This window comes from Phocoena sinus, chromosome 2, assembly GCF_008692025.1.
Source record: "Phocoena sinus isolate mPhoSin1 chromosome 2, mPhoSin1.pri, whole genome shotgun sequence".
NCBI classification, from domain to species: Eukaryota; Metazoa; Chordata; class Mammalia; order Artiodactyla; family Phocoenidae; genus Phocoena; species Phocoena sinus.
In genome coordinates, this window is record NC_045764.1 from 143430998 (window position 1) to 143452775 (window position 21778).

The 21778-nt window shown below is 35.7% G+C and overlaps 1 protein-coding gene across 5 annotated transcripts in view; it reads left to right on the forward strand.

The window, feature by feature from the left end:
- Positions 1-21778, forward strand: part of GPHN (gephyrin) — a 636104-nt gene that overhangs the window by 609110 nt on the left and 5216 nt on the right. For all 5 annotated transcript variants that reach the window (XM_032623646.1, XM_032623644.1, XM_032623643.1 and 2 more), the window contains 3 exons: positions 9630-9703; positions 13858-13922; positions 17230-17333. In XM_032623646.1, the coding sequence (XP_032479537.1) occupies positions 9630-9703; positions 13858-13922; positions 17230-17333 (243 nt within the window). The remainder of the gene's footprint in view (positions 1-9629; positions 9704-13857; positions 13923-17229; positions 17334-21778) is intronic.

Here is a 21778-nt window from a genome sequence, read left to right on the forward strand (position 1 = left end):
TAGATCTTGGGTTAGCAGTCGGCTTTCTTGAAACCATCTGTTTTCATTCTAAAGAGTCCTGGGATTCCTGACTCAGTCCACTGGTACTGTACAAAAGTTATCTAAGCTATATCACCTCAGCAGCCTGTACCCTAGAGACTATTCTTTGAAGCATCAATAGTTCAAAATACCTGTGATTGTCCTTTTCCCTAGTGCTCTGAGTCTGTCTTTGTTGCAGACACAAACTATTTACTGTAACTTATATAGCAGAGCCTTCAGGCCAGCATCAAAGTAAAACAGAGGCTTTCCTTAGCTAGTAGATATTTAATAGCTGTGCTTAATTTATTACTGTAACCAATAATATTAGAAGATAAGTAAGATTCTCTATTGGTATACAGTAGGTAACTATTTCATAAAAGTTTTGGTGAGTGTTTCCCCTGAGGGTGAAAACATATTATGAACAGCAAGGGCATTGTCAAATCTCCAGATACTTCCCATAAAGCATACAATTTCTGAAACATTATATTAATGACATTTTACCTGCATAAACCTAACCTAGAGCACAGTGAGCCTTTCTTCTCAGATGTAACAGTAACTCCCTTCCTCTGAAACTCCTGTAACGGTAACATATCAAACAAACCTAACTATTTCTAATTTCTCTTTTTATAAGATGAAAGAACAAATCTTCGTGACTTTCTAGGGGCCCTCTAGGAAGTTTCAAACATAGTCTTAGGCGTTGAAGATATTCTGAAAAAAAATTTTTTCCCTAAATTTAGATCTGATCTTTAGAAGGCAAAAAAGAGTTGTCAAAAAAAAAAAAATTGGGCACCTGATTAAGATAGGTACCTAAGAAATATACTTGGTTACCTAATTTTTCAAAGCAACAATAAAATATTGGAAAACAAGCATAGAAGGTAACATCATAAATAATATTGGCTTATTCATGAATTATGAACCTTTGTTCTATACTTTTTCATTTCCTTAAATAATCAAAGACAAAATAAACAAAAAGGCATATTACACAAAAAGAATAACCTTACATATCATAGGGAAAGCATTAATCAGTAAAGCAAAGAAGTAAGCTCATCAAAACTGAGTGAACTTACTAAAATTTTAATATATTTCTCAGCTTCATTTCAAACACAGGTAATTAAACCAAGGCAAATCAAAGTCATTTTCAGAGTTTTGTCTTTTATTATGCTTTTTTTATATGTTGGAACAAACTGACACTTTACTTTAGAACTAAGAGTGGTCTCCAGACCAAAGAGGGTCCTGGAGACTCTTTAAGTGGGTCTGCAAGGTTAAATCTATTCTCATAATAAAACTAAGACTTTATTTGACTTTTTTATTTTCCTTCTCTCATGACTGTATAGTGAGTTTTTCCAGTGACTGTATGATCTATAATATCTCATCAGACTGAATACAGAAGCAAATAAGAGAATCCACCTGACTTCTATTAAGCTGAGCATTAAAGAGATTTTTTAAATTATAGAGCAATGTATAAACAATAAGTTACTTATGTTAACATGAAATAGCTTCATCACTGCTGTTTACAAATGAACCAACAAATAAATATTCTTAACTTCTTAGTTTTAATTTCTAATACAGTAAATATCGATAGACATAACCCACATAACAAAAGCTCTAGGGATCCTTAATGGATTTTAATTTAAGAGCATGTAAAGGGTCCTGAGACCAAGTACTTTGAGTATTGGACTTTTTTTTTAATATTTTTTTTTCCTGAAAAGTGAAAGAATATGCATAGTTTACTTGTCTGTCATGATTACTTCTAACATAATTGCAACCACCCATATTTATTATAATGTTTAAGAAAATCACTAATTTCTATTTCACAGAAAAAATTAGGGGGCATCAGTCATTGACAAATCATATGTAAGCATTTTAGCAGACTAGCAAAGTTCATAAACACAGAATACAACTTTGTACAGCCACACACATCCCCTTTGTACCTTCTTAATGTAGCAAAAATGAAAACATACTCATTAACACGACCCAAAGATATATCTATCCTCTCTATGGCATGTTAAAATAAGAAGCAAAGTATAATGTATTAACTAAAAGTCATGCTTAGTAAGCAGTGATCAAGTATCCTATTGTACTTAGAAATCAAGGTATCTCATGATTATTCATTAATTAATCAATTTAATAACTGTTCAAGATTTTAAATTACTTTAAAATCTTGAAAATTATTTTCAAGCTGACATTCTACAAACATAATTACTATTGAAATTAAAAGTTTGTCAGAATAATGATTCTATTTCATTGAACCAAATTTTAGATTTTTCACAGTCTTAAGTATTATATAAGAATAGCGTTAGACTCTTTGATGAGTAACCTATATAATTTTAGGAAAAAACAAACCCAAGCAAAATAAAATGTATTTTCCTACTTAACACTGATAAGAGAAAGAACATGGCTGGGTTTGCTTATTAACCAAAATAATTAAGCTAGTCTCATTTGCCAGAGATTTACCTTAACTATGTGAACTTTATTCTTAAAATTATAAGAAGAATTTTTTTTAGTGCAGCATATTTAAAATAGTATAAGATAAATTTTCTTATTATCTGGGAACTTTAGGAATATTCTATTTATGTAAGTACTTATCTCTCTAAATGAATCAGAATAGAGTATCTTTAATTTAAGAGACATTAGAAGTGTTTCAGTGTGTTCATTTTTCTCCCCGTTGGCAAAGCAAACTTTATTGTGGGCCTAAGATCAGGGCTCTTCTCTTCATGTCCTGCTAAACCAGAGAGTTGGGGATGAGAGGCTCTTGTGTTTCCCCTGCAACACCTCCATCACATTCAAATTCAAATGGAGAGAGCCAGGGTAGTAGGGGACACCCTGAATCTGCAGCATACTCCGAGGAAGGCCCACTGTGCGTGGTGGTCTCACAGGCATATAATTTATGAATACCCTCCAGAAACAGGAAAACATTTCACACTCACAAAACAAGATAAATGCCTTCCTGGATCACAGACACATAGACACACAACCACATAAAGAATATACAGCTTCAGGGACTTCCCTCGTGGTCCAGTGGTTAAGAATCCGCCTTCCAATGCAGGGGACGTGGGTTTGATCCCTGGTCGGGGAACTAAGATCCCATATGCTGCAGGGCAACTAAGCCTGTGCGCCGCAACTAGAGAGCCTGTGTGCCACAATAAGAGAGCCCACATGCTGCAACCACTGAGCCCGCATGCTCTAGAGCCTGCATGCCACAACTAGAGAGAACCCCACGCACTGCAATGAAGAGCCCACTTGCCACAATGAAAATCCCGAGCGCTACAACTAAGACCCGATGCAGCCAAATAAATAAATTTTTTTTTTCAAAATACAGCTTCAGCTCTACAACTTCAACCACAGATTAAGAGTAAACACAGAAACAAACAAACAAACAAAAATAGTCTACAAATAAAGAGCTATTTTCCTTCCTAGAGGTCACAAAATTCTTAATTGGTTTAGGCTCAAAATGACAGACAAACAAACAAGAAAGACTAACAAACCAGATTCTCTATCTTCTCTTACCTAACAGAGAATAGATTTCAATCACCCATTTATAGGAATCACCAAATGGTCAGACCATAACACCGAATTCTCAATCATTGATGCTACAAAGGGGAATACCTTATTGGCCATGCATAGCACCAAAATTAATAGAGGAGGCAAAAATAGAGAAACCCAAAGTTAGCAGATTTCAGGTTTTATTACTACTTGGAATACACTCCAGAAACCAAAGAACGATGTATGCAGGTTTAAGCCACCCATAAAATGCACTTTTCTGGCAATTGAGTTTACTTGGTTTTGTCAGATAAATCAATACGGCATCTCAGTGGAGCCTTCAGAATTGTTAAGGTATAGTTTTTTTAAAGATAAAATCATGAATCTCATATATTTTTTTATTTTATAAAATGAACATGTGTCAATGATTTTATTTAACTCATAAATTAATGAGGGAACCAGTAAGATGTTGCAACTGGTTCTAAGAATTCAAAGAACAGAGACACCTATAGGTAATCATAAATGCTGAAATCAGTCTGCTAATGGATGCAGAACTGTTCTATATCCACAGGAGAATAATCAATTACACCGCCACCGACAGAATTAACTTGCATTTCTTTGGATACTAATCATGTTCACCATCAGATTTCTACAGCTTAATTTTTATAAAATAGCACAAAGACAATGAAAGGCACAAATAACCCAGAAGGTTGTTTGGACATCCAATAATCTTTTTTGCCCATTTCAAAGTCTTTCATAATTTATCTGACAGTGTTTGTTCTTACCTGAGTTGAGGAAAAGACCTGTCTCCTTCATCCATTCGTGTTTCTTCTTCCTATCTGGATCTAGCTTTCAGAACATCAGACAGAGGTCCTTCCTGCTTCTATAGGTAGACAGAAACTTAAGAACAGTGATGGTTCTCAGCTTTTATTGCTATGTCTGGTACAAGCTTTCCATCACAAGAAACATGAAGCATTTCTTCATGTTCAGAAAGAATGAAAAGGGGCATTTTTACAACAGAAATCCTTTTTTTTCAAGAAAAATAAAATACTTTCATTCATTTAATAAGTATGTAGTGAGCATATATGCTTTCCAAATTCTGTATCATTACCCATAAGGCCCTGCATGTGTGGCCTCTGCCTATCTCTCCAACCTCCCCTTATGCCTCTTTCCTATTCATTCACTACCTTCCATTGTCTTTTCAGTTCTAGACACACTCTTTACTGCTCTTGAAGGTTTTGTATATACTTTCCTCTGTCTGGAATTCTCATCCCTCCACACTTCTCATGGCTGAGTCCTTCTCATCCTCACCACCTCTTTTAAAATGGCCTTTCCTTATTCTCCACCTCATACCGTTATTCTCTATCCCAGCACCTGCTTTTTTCCTTCATAGCATGTACCACACTTTATAGTTATTTTATTTGTTGTTTTACTTATTTTAGGCTGTCTCCTCCTCCAATAAACTATGACAGGACATCCTTGTACCAGGGACCATATGTATCTTGTTCACTATTAAATCTCTAGCACAAATAGAATTCCTCATACATAGTAGGCACTCAAAAATATTTGTTGAACTAGCAAATGAATGAATGAAAGTCATGTGCTAATCACCATGGACTCATTATATATATACAGAGGGTTTCTGATCTCACAAACTTTATAGTACAATAAAGGATACATATCTGTTATCAGGCAACTGCAGTATTCCTTAAGTGTATGATGTCAGGAGGACATAGTACTATAAGAACACATAAGAAAGGCCTGGAGATTTCTGCTTCTACTATGATGGAGTGGCTTATTTGGACCAACTCTTCCACCAAGGACAACTATAAAAGCTATCGTGGCACAGTGGTTAATCATCTGCCTGCCAATGCAGGGGACACAGGTTCGAGCCCTGGTCCGGGAAGTTTCCACATGCCGCGGAGCAACTAAGCCCATGCACCACAACTACTGAGCCCCCGTGCCACAACTACAGAAGCCCACGTGCCTAGAGCCCATGCTCCTCAACAAGAGAAGCCATCGCAATAAGTCAGCCCACCGCAACAAAGAGTAGCCCCCACTCGCTGCAACTAGAGAAAGCCTGTGCACAGCAACAAAGACCCAACACAGCCAAAAATAAATAAATAAATAAATTTATTAAAAATAAATAGATAAAAGCTATGTAAATTTTTTTAAAGGATAAGAAAAAGGTGTCCAAAGAGAACAACCAAGACAGATGGGATTCAAGGCACCAAGATCTCAGAGAAAAGTGAACCACAGAGAAGTTGAACTGGAATTCTTCACCATATATTTCCTCAAGGCATTTACTAACTCCTAAGCCAGGAGGGACAGGGGATGATGTAATGGTCAAGAGGTCAAGAATCTAAGCATAACAGAATAGCTAAAAGGCTAAGAAAATAAGTAGAGTTTTCAAAAGTCTTAAGAGTTCAAGACTTGCCGCGGAGGAAGGACCCTGGCAAATATCTCAGGCTTTCAATTTAAACCCTTGAAGTGCTGTGATCTAAGAATAAGGACAAACTGGAAGAAAAAGCAGTCTTCTCAAAGACTGCAATTGAGCCTCAAATTATCTCAGTCTCTGATTATATCAAGGTAATCTTAGTTAAGCTGCCAGAAGAAATTAAATTCTTTCTGGAGAAATATATCATCATTCAAAACCTCTGAATTTTTTTCATATATAATGTTTGGACTTTACCAGAAATACCAGAAATAGCACAAAATAACTAAAAATTTAGAAGGGAAAACAAGATAGTACAACCCTAAAAATGGTCCTGCCATTTATATTGCCTCATATGGACTTACAAAAACTGTAATTAATGTGTTTAAGAAAAAGAAATGACAAAGAATTTCACTAGAAAATTAGAATCTATTTATAAAAACTAAATGAAAATTTGGAAAAAATATGGAAAAGAGCATAAAAGACGTATGGGATTTGGTGAAAGGTGTAACATATGTGTAATTGGAGTCCCAAAAGGAAAGGAGAGAGTGAACAAAGGCAATATTTAAGAGATACTGGCAGAGAGTTTTCCAAAACTAATAAAAGACATAAAGCCAGATATTCAAGGAGTTCTGCTAATCTCAAGCAGGATAAATACAAAGAAACCATACATAGGTAGTCATAGCAAAACTACTGAAAACCAAGGACAAAGAGAAACATCTTACCAGAAGGACATGTTACCTTCAAAGGACCAAAAATAGAACTAACAGAAATGATTTAAACAGAAATTATGGAACTCAGAAAACAATGGAGGGACTTCCCTGGTGGTCCAGTGGTAGAGAATCTGCCTTCCAATGCAGGGGACACAGGTTCAATCCCTGGTCGGCGAACTGAGATCTCACATGCTGCAGGGCAACTAAGCCCACGCACCACAACTACTGAGCTTGCACGCCTCAACAAGAGAGCCCATGTGCCGCAAACTACATACCCCATGCACCCTGGAGCCCGCACACCACAACCAGAGAGAGAAAACTTGCACGCCACAACTAGAGAGAATCCCACATGCCACAATGAAGACCCGACACAGCCAAAATAAAATAAAATATTAAAAACAAAATCAATGTGTTCAAAACAGAACTTCTAAAACATAAAAGAGAGAGAACAATGGAATGGCATTTGTAAAATGCTGAAAGAAAATAAAAGCTAGTGTGGAACTGAACTAGATAAAAACTGAACAGACCAATCCTAAAGGGAGTTTTTCAGGTGGAAAGATTATAGAAGCATGAAAATGTAGAAAGGACTAAAGAGCAAAGGAAAGGATTAATATGTGAGTAAATGTAAATGAATTGTTATCTTGAGGTTTAAATGTATATAAATATATATTGAATATATAGAGTATATATTGTCTGTATAGTATATGTAGAATGTATATATATAATAGTTATATATATACACACACACATATTTATAATGTATATAGAGTATATGATACAAGATAGCACAAAAAGGAAAGAGGAATGGATGGAGTTAACATGTTTTAAAGTTCTTACATTGGGAAGTGATAAAAATACCAAATTATGATAGATTGTAGTAAGTTAAGAATGCATGTTGTAATCTCTAAAATAACCACTAAAATAGTAAGAGACTGTGTAACTAACAAATAGAAGAAAAAGAAAATTAAATAACAAAAAATTTTGGTGAATTGGAAGAAGACATGAAAGAAGAAAAAAATAAAAACAAAAGTGACAAATAGGTAATGAATAGGAGGGCAATAGTTTTAAACCCCAAATATAGCAATAATTATATTAAGTGTAAATGGACTGAGTCCTCCAATTAAAAATTGTCATTCTGGATTTTAAAAAACAACAAATTGCATGGTGCTTATAAGAGACCCACCTTAAATATAAGGACACAGCTCATTGAAAGTAAAAGATGAGAAAAATGTTACAAGGAAAGATAGCTGGTATGACTCTCTTGATATCAGAGAAAATTAAGATAAAAAGGATTACTAGATATTAGGTGGAGGGACATTTCCTATTCATATATGTACATGGATCAGTTCATCAAGTAAATTCTAAATTATTGCATCTAATAATATAACCTAAAAATAAACACTAATCAATCTACTATCCAGCCCTGGGAATTCAGGGGAGGCTGAGAAGATGACTGAGATTGAGAGTCATCTCAGAGATTGAGAGAGAGGAGGGTGGAAAGAAAGAGTATTCTAAACGGAAGGAAGAACATTTTCAAAGATTTGAGGCAAGAAAGTGTAAAATCTGACAGCAATGTAGTCCTGCTGGAATGTAGAGAGAGAGAGATTAAGGAAGAGGAATCAGGCTGGTGGGAAAAGGATTGCCTGATAAGAGCAATGATTGGCAAAAGGGGACTAGAAAATACAAGAATCTTAGCTATGATATTTAAAAGCTGAGACTTGTTTCTGGAAACCAGGAAGTTATTGAAGTATTATATATTGATTTGATCAGATTTGTTTCCAGGAGGCCTCTCTCACTACTGTGGCGGGAATAAATTGGAGGAGGGCAGGAGTGTTGGCAGAGAGACCTATTTCAGTAATTCAGGTGAGATGATGTTGGTTGAGGCTGTGGAGATAGAAGGAAACAGCTTTTAAAAATAAAGTGTCCCGGGCTTCCCTGGTGGTGCAGTGGTTGAGAGTTCGCCTGCCGATGCAGGGGATACGGCTTCGTGCCCCGGTCCGGGAAGATCCCACGTGCCGCGGAGTGGCTAGGCCCATGAGCCATGGCCACTGAGCCTGCGCGTCTGGAGCCTGTGCTCTGCAACAGGAGAGGCCACAACAGTGAGAGGCCCGCGTACCGCAAAAAAAATAAAAGTGTCCCATAACTTGTGAAATATTTAAAATTTTAGTAGGTTACTAGAATCTTGGATTAGTGAGCAGGAAACTCAGTAATAGACCAAGAGGTTGTATTACTTAAGAGAAACTTTTTAAACTGCAATTTTTTTCTTTATGTTTACAAAACCAACTACAAGCCAGTATTGCCTTTCCTTTCCAAAGATCATGTTTTGTCAGATGGCTCTGGGTTGGTCATAACCTTAGGTTGGTTGTGTTGGTAATAGCAGAATATAAAGTTGGAGCAATTAAACACCCTTGACTTTCCGTTTTAGAGCTCCCTCCCTACATTTTTAGTTGACTTATTAGATTTGGTAATCTGTGGGCAAATGTCCAAGTGTCTCCTCAAGGAATGTGCATCATTTTAAGTTATTAGACAGAATAGTGTGTGATGCATACATGTGGCTTCCCTGCCCAGGCACAGCTACTTAAGTCATATTTATTAACATCCATTCTCAGACATAAAAATCTGTCTTAAAAGAGAGACAACAACCTATCAAGTAATGATTTATATGTTAATGTGGTTACTTGGTTTACTATGTAACTACTTCTATTAGAATGTACCTTTTATGAGGGAAGGGACATTGTTTCTTTTGCTCCAGGCTGTATCTCCCTGTACATAGATTGATACTCAACATATACCAGGTGCTCAGTAAATATTTACTGAATGAATAAATGAATGAGGAATGAAGGAATATTTGTCTTAAATCAACTTCACTAAAATAAGGTGTTTCTTTTCTTTTCAATCTTACAAATTTATTTTTTTTCATTTAAAGTTTGAAAGTCTGATGTTAGAATGTTCGAAAGTAAAGTGATTATTTTTCATATTTGCAGGACTATCTCAAGCAGGTGCTGGACATTGATCTTCATGCCCAGATCCATTTTGGCAGGGTTTTTATGAAACCAGGGTATGAAAATTATCTTGTTATCTAATATGTGGGGTTGGTTTGGCTTGCTTTGACTAACAAAGTTTTTAAATGCTTTCTTTTTACATTTTCTATTATGGATTATTTATTCTAATAAAAGAAATATTATAGTATTAGAGTTCTCTGAACAAGTGTATATCCTATCTGAAATGGAAATTCATCTTCTTTATAAATCACTGGGTCTGGTTTAAACAAAGCAAAGCAACTTTCCAAACCTTTTCTCCCTTTAATTTCCATGTCTAGTTCCTTCCTTCTCTTTTTCTGCTTCTTTCTCTCACTTATAATATTTCAGTATGAAAATTCTCAAACGTACACAAAAGCAGGGAGTACAATGAAACCCCCATATACCCATCGCCCAACTTCAGTAACCATTTTTCTGTAATTGTTTTATCAATCCTCTTCTTCACCTTTTTGGGGGGGCAGAGGGCTAGATTGTTTTAAAGCAAGTTCTAGACATGTCATTTTAGTATACATCTCAAATATTAATAACAACAGCAGTACTTTCTTACATAATCACAATGGTATTATCTCAGGTAACAGAATAAATAAGAATACCTCAGTATCATCTAATACCGTGATCGTATTTGAAAATTCTCCCAAATGTCAAGGAAAAGTATGCCTTCTTACATATGCTTTATTTGAATTAGGATTCAAGTCAGGTCTACTCACTGTATTTGGTTAAGTTTCTATTAAACAGGAACATTTACCAACCACCGCCCCCCTTTTTTGGCATGCCACTGACTTGTTGAAGCAACTGAATCTTTTGTCCTAGTTTTGTCCTAATGAATGGATTTGGCTGATTGCTTCCTTGTGGTGGCATTTAATTTGTTCCTGTCTCTCTCCAGTATATTCTGTACATCAGAAGTTAGATCTAAAGGTTCGAGTAGATTCAGATTCAATTTTTTCTTTTTGTAAGAATACTTCATGAATAGTGTTTCATACTGCTTCTTACTACCTCCCAAGAGGAAAGAAAAGTAACCACATACCTAGATCTTGCATATCTCCTGAAAACTAATAGCTCCCTCAGGAAGGGCTAATGGAGGTTCTGTAATCCATTGTAAATCCTCAAAGAATGCAAACATTGGTGTTGATAAAATATGTGTGGCCATGTCTTTAAACAACAGCCTGCCTGTTGAGACCCCTGCTCCTCTATAAACCTGTGGTATGTAAACATTATAAAAACACTGTTGAAAGCCCTCAGTGTGTGGGTGAGCATTCCAGCACACCTCCATGCTGTCAGGGACAACAGTAATGATGCTTTAGTTCAGGGTCATACTCTGATGGGTGCTCGTATGAACCCTAAGAGAAAGTAGAGGTGGGACTTACCAGTTGTTACAAGTGAGCCGTGGGAACTAGCAGCAAATTCCAGAAACCTTTTTTAAGTGTCAAGCCAGCACTCCTAATCTCCCTGATTTATTGGATACCTTGTGTCAGTTCTAAGGCAGAGATCAGGCTTTACATTTAAATATGAAGTTAAGATTGTCCCTAAAGCCTTCTCCACAATGTAATAGAATTTAGAATTCTTGGCATTATATTTCTGTAGTTGCACTGATATGCTGCCACTGACAAGGCCCTTTTACTATTGAAGGTGTTGGATTGGGATCATTCCTATTAAGAATATCTTGTCTTAAGCAAATATTATTATGCTATGAGTACACAGGCTTTTTTTTACTCTGTCCCCATGGGCAGTACTAATTTGATTAGAATACAGAGGACATCCCAAAAGTATGTCAGTGTACTTCTCACTAATCTCAAAAATTGAATTGATTATTCCTTTGCAGTGAGAAAGAAGCTGACATTACTTACCCTCACCTCTAGAGGAGAAATATTTGTATAATATCTATTATTTAAATTATCTATTATTTAAATTAATCTCAGCACCCATGATGTATAATTTTGGTATTCATTTTATTTTTAGTCTATTATTTACCACTTACTTCAGCTGTAGGACTTCTGTGACTTCGGTTATTGTATAAAAGCTGTTACATTCTGATCTCAAGAGGAAAAATGAACAATAGGTGTTGAGTTTCAAGGAAATGGCTTTCCAGATCCTAAACAAAAACTTCACAGTCTAGCAATAAAACACTCATGATAGCAGCGCACATAACAAAATGTTTTATTGTAATGGAATCTTTTTAAAATGAGTACCTTCAGAGAAATCACAGTAGCTGTCTGCAAGGTTCAAAAGATGATTTAAATTGGCTTTAAATACAGTAGAAGGAAGGTGTTATGCATTCCCTCCTCAATCTTATTATGTGTGTTAGTTTGCTATTAAAAAAAAAGTGGTTTAGAAGTTTAAATGGGCTTCCTTTAATTGTCCAGAATTTTATACTTGTCTGAAGATAAGAAGAATTTAAAGGTAATTGCTACTTAATAGTAGAATAAGAAGAAATATAAAAAGCTCAAGAACAATTTAGCTTTGCTCTTCCCACATACAGTACATTCAGAATGCAATTAACCTCTTTCCTTTTAGACACGGAGATACTCAAAAAGCATTTGGAATATTATCAACCAGATCTACCAATCACAGTTTTTTATGGGTCATCTACAGTGAGCATAGCTGTTGTCAAAAATGTATCTTGGAAATTATTTTCATCACACAGTAACAGTCGTTGCCAAATAACCTATCTATAAATGGATATGACATTCTAATCTCAGTCTTCTAAAACACAGCAAAGAATCAGGAAGTAAGCAAAAAAAAGGCCTCAGAGTAGCCAAGAATAGATGTTACGAAGTCCATGTAATAACACTTCACAGTGTACCCTATGAGAGCCTTATCTAATTATGAGCCATAAAGTTAGAAAAACCTTAGTTCAAATCTTAGTATCTGAGTAATTTTGGCCAAATTGCTTAATCTCTCTCTCATCTTCCTCATCTGTAAAATGGGATGACAATTGTCACCTCATGGAATTATTGTAAGAATTAAATGAAATAATGGATATAATGCTTAGATGTTTCTTTAAAAATAGTAACTTCTATCATTACTATTATTATTATCATTCCAACAATATAACTATTACTACTGCTCTCTGGTTCCCAAACCAAAGGCCAGCTTTAAGGGTCAAGATGATGGCAGTCTAGCATTAAGGGGACCTACAGAAAAAAAACTAGGGGAAAACAACAGAAACAAGAACTATAGAAACACCGCCACGTGTACTGTTATGTTATGGTTTAATACCCCTGTGACCCAAAATCTCTGTATCATAGCAGAGTAGAATCAATCCATAATGATGGCTGTAATTCATCAAAAATATTAATGTTCATCATATTATTGCAAAAGGTAATGAGTGAGTGATCCTTTCTTCTTTCAACCAATGAGCAAAAATAGTAAAAAGAAAAAAAATTTGGGTGCTTAAAAGGGTAATTTTTCAGCTACTTTTAAATCTCAGCATTCCCTAAGAATTTTGCATCACTCAAGATTCATTAATATAATAAAAATTTTAGCTGAAATTCTATATTAAGGGTAATCAATAAAAAAAATCACTATTATTAACCACCTGCCCTCTTCACACTCACACCCCTCTGCACACCCCCATGATGAGCGTTCATGTAAGACTTTTGAGGAAGTATAATTTGATAATATTCTTAAATTACTATTGCTTTAATTTTGTTCTAGTCATGGTATTTTATTTATTTTGACATTTCAAAACATTCCCTTCATAGGAGGGAAACTTTTATGTTTATTTCTGAGTATAGTCTTAAAGGGCTGAGAAATACTCATCTTGAACAATAGGTAGTTATCTGATAGACATGTATTACCAGGTAGTCTTCAGATAAAAAGAATGATTGTTATTCTCCAGCAGAAAAAAAAACGTATAGACATTGTTAACTAGAGGGGTGGAGAAACTCCAGGATTTGGCATATGCTTCTATGGCACTGGCAAGAAGGAAAACAATGTAAACTACAGAAAACCAGGAAGTTTGGTTACCTGAAAACAGAAGATGCTAAAAAAGAATTAATTTAAATGCTCTCGAAACACTTCAGGTTATAAAGATTTAAAGGAGAGTCAACAGAAAAGAACTTTCACACAATAGGTGACCTGTATGAAGAACCACGTAACAAGAAAACTGCAGTATTTAACTTACTACTCAGGTTGCTTAGCAGTCACTAACAAAAAACCTCTACTTTTCCTCTAGCCTGCCAACGACATTTGCAACTTTGGATATTGATGGTGTAAGAAAAATAATCTTTGCACTACCAGGTAAGAATAATTGAAATAGTTTCTTTTGCTTTTTCTGGAAAAATAACCAAAATCTTTTTGTTTCCCAGGTGACCAGTCCCCTATCAGAGCGCATGATTTGGAATCTGAAACAACTGGGTTCAAATCCCAGCTTTTCATACTGTATGACCTTGGACAAATCACATAACCTCTCTGAAGCTGTTTCTTCATCTATAAAATGGGGCTGATTAGGGTTGGTGTGAAAGTCAAATTAGTATCTTCCAAAGCACATTTCAGACCCTAAGATGATAATCAGGAGTTAAGTGTCACTACCTCTTTCTAGGGCACCTGCTTTTCCTTACAGGAAATTGGTCAAAGTTAGCAGTATAATTACCTCTCACAACTAGAGTATTATGCTCAAGGGGCCAAAGGGCCTTAAATCGCCCATGGAAATACTAGAACAAAAAAGTACAAAGCTGCCTTTGGTTCTCACCAGATTTGGACTGGTTGGGGAGAGCAGCAACACAGGAGGGGCTGCAAGTACTGATGCTTCTCAGCCAAATCCCAGGCATCAACAGTCTGACCACATCATTATCCCCACCCTCTCCCACGTGAGCAGAAACTCCCGTGTTCAGATTATAGAAAAAGCAAAGTGGTTCAGTTTACAATTTTTGGACTTTGGCTGTGCATTTAATTTAAAGCCAGGTTTTAAAGCCATTACTAATCTTGATAAATTCTAAAGCAGTTTAGAAGTTTTATGTATCTACTTATTTTTTTCAATTTTAAAAATTATCCTCTGATCTGTAGCAGTGTCCCATTCTCTATTTTTTGGCATACATTCCTTTAGAAAATAACCTACTTATTCCTTTCAGATGTACAAGTCTGGTGGCTTTGGGATATTTACCTGCTTTTTTATATTAAATAAAGCTCAAAATAGAGATAGAAAGAAAAGAAGGCAGGCAGAAAATTTTAGAACTTTAAAAACATGTTTAAAGCCCCTATCTGTAAGCATAAAAGAGAGTATGTTTCTCTCATATAGGAAATTTTAAGAGCGAGGTCATGTAAACAAAGTTTTAGTCTTCAAACGATTTCTGTGGTACAAAACTCCTTAGGGCCTTTAATACATCCCTAGATACTCTGAAGACCATTATATAGAGAAATGAAATCATCTTCCTAGCTTCATTTTGACTAGAAGAGACTGTTTTTGTTGTCTACAGAAGATATGACTTGACCTACAAAGTATGTTATGGTGGGAGCCTATTTTGCCATTACTAAGTGTTGTTGATCTGCCAAAGAAGTTATAATTAAATAGCCTATTTTCAAATTGCTGCTTTATTTTGCGATTTTCACTGCTCAGCCTGAAAGTACCAAAAGAGGGCAGCAACAATTCACATGTTCAGATTGTAGAACCAGCAAAGTGATTCTTTTTATAAGGATTTGAAAACTCAGAATTGGATTTTTGGTTTCTTAAGGTCCTTGCAATTAAAGCCATTACTAATCTTGATAAGTTCTAATGCAGTTGAAAAGTTATGTGTTATCTACTTGTTCTTTTTTTAACTTTTTAAAATTACTATAGTAACATGTGTTCACTGTAAAAACATTAGAAAACACGGATAAGCATTAAGAAATGTTATCCATAATCTCCCTCCCCCTGAAATAACCACTATTTGCACTTTTCTTGTTGTTGATTTTTCCAGTCCCTTTTCTTATATAGAACAATTCATTTTTTATAGAGTAATTTTATAAAACAGTATCATTACAAGAATACTGTAATCATTGTTGAGCAATAGCTTTCTTATTTATTTTTCTTTTATTTTTCCTTTTTTTGCTCTTCCAGAAAAATTTCCATCTGTTTATATTTTGAGGCAAGAGGAAAGCAATTGATTCTCATTAAGAGTCTGCTGTCCTGTGGGACAACTCACTTTTTCTATTGAAATAATCAATGTCATTCATCACAACTTTTTTTAACAACTTAAAAAAAATCTATTCTTAACTGCTTTTGTGGGTAGAAGAAAATTAAAGGTATGCTTTTAGCTAGTAATAGGCTAAACTGACCATTGCTTTTATTTTGATGATGAAATTAGCAGCACAAAGCCAGGCCAAGGTAACCTAAAATATAATAAGCATTCCCCACCCCCTCTCTCTCTATATATATGCATACTCACATACCACTGTATAAAAGTATTAGTAAAATTTGAATTTTAGAACCAAAAGGAATATTAAGAATCATATAATCCAAACCTTTCATTTTGTGGATGAGTAACGTTAGACCCAGAAAGGTTTGGAACTCTTGCCTGGGTCGCGTGGCTTGGTGAGTTAACAATACCACACGAGAAGTGAAATCTGTTATTCTCAGCTCAGTCATTTTTTTCATAGCCCACCATACCTCTCTTTGAAGTTCATGACACACCCAGATTTCTTCTTGGAGAGGTACAGTTGAATTCCTCAAATTTTTCTTATAACTGCAAATAAACTTGGTATTTGTATTAATCTGCTCAGGCTGCCATAACAGAATATCACAGACTGGGTGGCTTAAACAACAGAAATTTATTTTCTCACAGTTCTGAAGACTGAAAGTCTAAGATCAAGGTGCCAGCAAGGTTGGTTTCTGTTACGATCTTTCTTCCTTGCTTGCAGATGGCCACCTTCTCTCAGTGTCTTCACATGGCCTTTCTTCTGTGTATACACACTCGTGTTTCTTCCTCTTTTTATAAGGACACCAGTCCTATTGGATTAGGGCCTCACCCTTACAACCTCATTTAATTCTGGTTACCTCTTTAGAGGTCCTTTCTCCAAATACAGCCACATTGGGGGTTAAGACTTCAACATATGAATTTGAAAGGAACATAATTCAGTTCCTAAGAGTATTCAACTTCAAGTCCTTCACGTCTTAAATCATTGTTGTTTTTTTTTTTTAGTTTAAAGAAAATTTTGGTTAGAGGGGATTATGGATAAATTTCTTTATTCTTATCCTACTTGCTAATTTTTTTTTGCACTGAGCATGTACTACTATGGTAATTTTAGAACATTTTAAAAATAGCAAGTGCAAACTCATTACTAAAGGCTTTCAATGTACGGCTCTCAGGAAAACAGATATAAATGGTGTCAAACAGCTTCCGTGCATCATAAGTCTCTGCATTTCACTGCTAGATCCAAATATTTACACCCTCTGTGGCATTTGGTCAACTACAGCTCTATTCTGGCATCCTTTTGGATTCAAGGTGATTCAGAAGAGGAATGCTAGTGGTTAGTCGTTTCACTCTCTATGATACCTGAAGGTATAGACAGTCATAATTATATGGCAAATTTTTATGTGTGTACTATAAATAACTGCTTGGTTGACTTTCAGGGAATCCTGTGTCAGCCGTGGTTACCTGCAATCTCTTTGTTGTGCCTGCACTGAGAAAGATGCAAGGCATCTTGGATCCTCGGCCAACCATCATCAAAGCCAGGGTAATGTTTTCTAATGACCGGAAACCAAAATTGAAGCCTAATAACAAATTAGAGTATGATTTTTTAACTGCCCAAAACAAACATCTAGAATTTTATATTAGTTTTGAGGAAAAATGTGGTTATAGTCCCCTCTTCATGATAGAAAACAGAGGGAAAGGAGTCCCTTTTATTCCCTTCCCACATTATTCCATGACTCCTAAAGTGAATAATTTTCTCCAGCTAGAAGTCCATTTAGGAGTGGATACGTAATGACAAAATGGTCAATAGAATACTAAACTAATACTAAACCTATATGGAAGGAGGGACAAGAATTTCCCCTATGTAAACTTAGAGAGAACAGCAATTTAGCTGATCACTTTTTCTGTGACCCCGCTGATAAATTTTAAACAGTTCAGAAAAAGACAATTAAAGGACAAGAAAGAGACTCTAGTGAAGCAGAAGAAAAGGGAGACCATATTGTTTGGAAAAAGGACCACTACGGCTGAGGAATTATACCTGCAGTAAAAATCACTCTGAAATTATAGTCCCCTTCTCCACCAACACTAACTTCAGTTTGCTTTACTACTACTAGTAAACTAATTATGTAACACAGTTTCTATGTAATAACTAATGAACAATTTTCCTGGCAATTTAAACTATAATACTAAATCAGTACTTTTCTTTCTTTTAAGCTTTACTAAGGTATAATTGATATACACAAATTGCACATATTTAATGTAGACATTTTGATGAATTCGGACATATGCAAACACCTGTGATACCGTCATCACAATCAAGGTACTAAACATATCCATCACCTCCAAACATTTCTTTGTGTTCTTTGATTTGTTTGTTTATTTCATGCTAAGAACATTTAATGTGAGAACTATCCTCTTAAAGTATTTTAAAGTGCACAATACCACATTGGTAACTATAGGTAATATGTTGTACAGCAGATTCTTTAAAACGTATTCACCTTGCATAACAGAAACTTTATATCCATTGAGCAACAATTTCCCTTCCCTCCTCCCCTCAGCCCCTGACAACCACCATGCTATTCTCTGCCTCTGTCAGTGACTATTTTAGATACTTCCTATAAGTGGAATCATGCAGTATTTTTGTAACTGGCTTATTTCACTTAGCATCATGTCCTCTAGGTTGATCCGTGTTGCCTCATGGAAAACAGTATGGAGGTTACTCAGAAATTAAAAGTAGAACTACTATATGATCCAGCAATCTCACTTCTGGGTATATGTCCAAAAGAATTGAAATCAGGATCTCAAACAGATATTTGCACCCCAATGTTCATTATAGCATAATTCACTATACAAAGATAAGAAAACAACCCAAATTTCCAACAACAGATGAATGGATAGGGAAAAAGAAGTGTATGTGTACAATGGAGCATTATTCAGCTTTAAAAATGATCAGTCATTGAACATCAAAAGGTATAATTGGATACCTGTTATATGAGAATATAATGGCCTATGGATTGATTAAAAAAATATTGAAAATGATAGAACTGTCTATGATTTATAAGAAATATAAACCAGTTTTATTATTATTCGGAGATGAAAAATATAACTAGGTTATAGAAACTTTGGAAAAATTAACTTAAAACTGATCTACACCAACAGGTGTAAGAATTTTTAAAGTTACTTGATAAATTTTAGATGATTTATAAGGCAGATGAGCTCGAGCGCCTCTCTGTTGGATTAATGAAATCAGTGCCTCATAACTTCTCTAGTACTTTTAAAAGTTAGTGTAAAGCTCCTTTAACCACTCTTTGGAAGTTTTGACTAGACTTGAGCAGAGTCCGGGCCCTTAGTACCAACCAGGGCCTGGAGCATATCACGTGGGACCTCCACTCTAATAGAATCCCCTCTGGTCATCTGTTTTCTCACAAACTCTCTTCTCCAATCTGTGCAGCTTAGTCCAGCCTCTTCCCTGAGTCTCCTGGAGCTTTCACCTTCCCCTCATTACCACCATCAAACCTTCCCAAGACTTTCAGGTCTTTGGCAATCATCTAAAAGTCTTCTCTCCCTCACCTCTTATAATCAGTTGCTTTATTTTCATAATTCTAAATAACTTTATTTCTGCTTCAGCAACTCAATACACATATCCTTTTTAATACCCTGAAGTGCTCCATCTCAAAAATCACGAACTCTGGTATACAGTTTAGGAACAATGGCAAGTTACCTACCAGTAGATATAAAAGAATTTAAACACTCCTATAACACCTTCCCTTTTCCCTTTCCATAAGTCCCTTCTGGCTTTACCCCTTTCCTCATCCAACCTAAATCCTGTGGTATATCACTTCAGTGTTTTTCTAACACCCTCAAATTTTTTTTGCCTCTTCTTCCATGAACTGTAGTAACTCTAAGAATCCACAAACTTAGATCAATCCTCCCTTTTTTGTCCTTCAGTTTTATTCCCAGGGCACTGAGTACAACTAGAGAAGAGAGTACAGCTGTTCAAGTTATCACTTCCAATTTACAAACCTCAGCAGGGGCCAAAATTCCCCTTGATGATCCTTTTATATCCTGTGGATCAACTTTTTCCATTCCTTACTGCAGTCTTCCAAATCTTCACCATTCTCCTAAAGCGCCCTCCACCATCCACATCCCCTGTGTTTTGTAGCCAAATAAGCTGGTTTGAATGATGGCTCCAATGTTTAATGTTTTCTCTTCTAATCCTGCCTCCTTTTAAATCCCTTTTCTAACTCTAATCATGTCAGCATCTCCAATTAAAATTCTTCAATGCTTCCCATGACCGCAGGGTTAAATCCAAACTGCTCAAGTGAGCACAGGAGGCCCTCCATCCCAAGGCCTGTTTTCCCCTCCAGCTTCATCTGCTTCCCATCCTGCACTCTGACCATACCAAGCTTTTTACTGCCTCCAGAACGGACGTGAGATCTCCTTCCTAGGAGGTTCTCTCCTAATCACCCCCATCTCTTTTCTCAACTTGGAAAATTCCTTAGTCATAAGACTCAGGCATCATGCCCTCTGTGAAGCCTTTCTCAGTGTCCCTAAGAAGGGTTGATTATTTACTTCTTTGTGCCCTATTACACTGTGTTTGCAATTAATTATTTACTGTATTAGATAATTCTTTGAGGTCACTTCTCTAAAAGATGGACAGGACAAAGAGGAAGGAAAAAAATATTCTCCCCTTTTTTTAAGTAACAAATTTTGTTTTTAGAGCACATTTAGGTTCATAACAAAATTAAGTGGAAACTACAGAGAGTTCCTGTATTACTCCTCCTCCCCACCCCATCCTTACACACACAACCTTCCCAGCTGTTGACGTCCTGCACCACAGTGGTACACTTGTTACAATCAATGAACCTACAGTGACACATCATTATCACCCAAAGTCCATAGTTTACATTAGGGTTTACTTTCAGTGTTGTGTATTCTAGGGGTCTTGACAAATGTACAGTTACATGTATCTACCATTGTATATCGTACAGTTTCACAACCCTAAAAACTCTCTGTGCTCTGCCTATTCGTTCCTCCCTCCCTGCTCACCCTTGATCTTTTTACTGTCTCCATAGTTTTGCCTTTTCCACAATGTCATATTGTTGGAATCATACAGTATGTTACCTTTTCAGATTGTCTTCTTTCACTTATTAATATGCGTTTGTTCCTCCGTGTCTTTTCACGGCTAGATAGCTCATTTCTTTTTAGCAAGGAATAATATTCCATTTTCTGGATATACCTCCGTTTATCCATTCACCTACTGAAGGGTATCTTGGTTGCTTCCAAATTTTGGCAATTATGAATAAATCTGCTATAAACATTTGTGTGCAGGTTTTTGTATGAACATAAACTTTCAGTTCACTTGGGTAAATACCAAGGACTGTGATTGCTGGACTGTATGATAAGAATATATTTCGTTTTGTAAGAAACTGCCAAAATGTCTTCCAAAGTAGCTCTACCATTTTGCATTCCCACCATAGTGAATAAGAGTCCCCGTTCTTCCACATTCTCAGTAGGATTTGGTGTGGCCAGTGTTTTGGATTTTTGGCCTTTCTAGTAAGTATCTAGTGATGTCTCATTGTTGTTTTAATTTGCAATTTCCTAATGACTTACGATGTTGAACATTTTTTCATATGCTTACTTCTCATGTGTATATCTTCTTTGGTAAGGTGCTCAATTCTTTTGCCCAGTTTTTAATTGGGTTGTTCATCTTCTTATTATTGAGTTTTAAGAATTGTTTGTGTATTTTGGATAACAGACCTTTATCAGGTGTGTTTTTTTTACTATTATTTTCTCCCAGTCTGTGGCTTATCAGCTCATTTCATTGACCTTTCTTTTTTTTTTTTTCTCATTCTCTCTCTTAGACATTCACATGTAGAGCGTACCATACAATACTATACCAAATAATACAATTTTATCTCTTGAGTGACTACTGTGTGCCAGCAAAATATTCAAAGGCAACAGAGGACTCCTAGTCCACAGCTCACT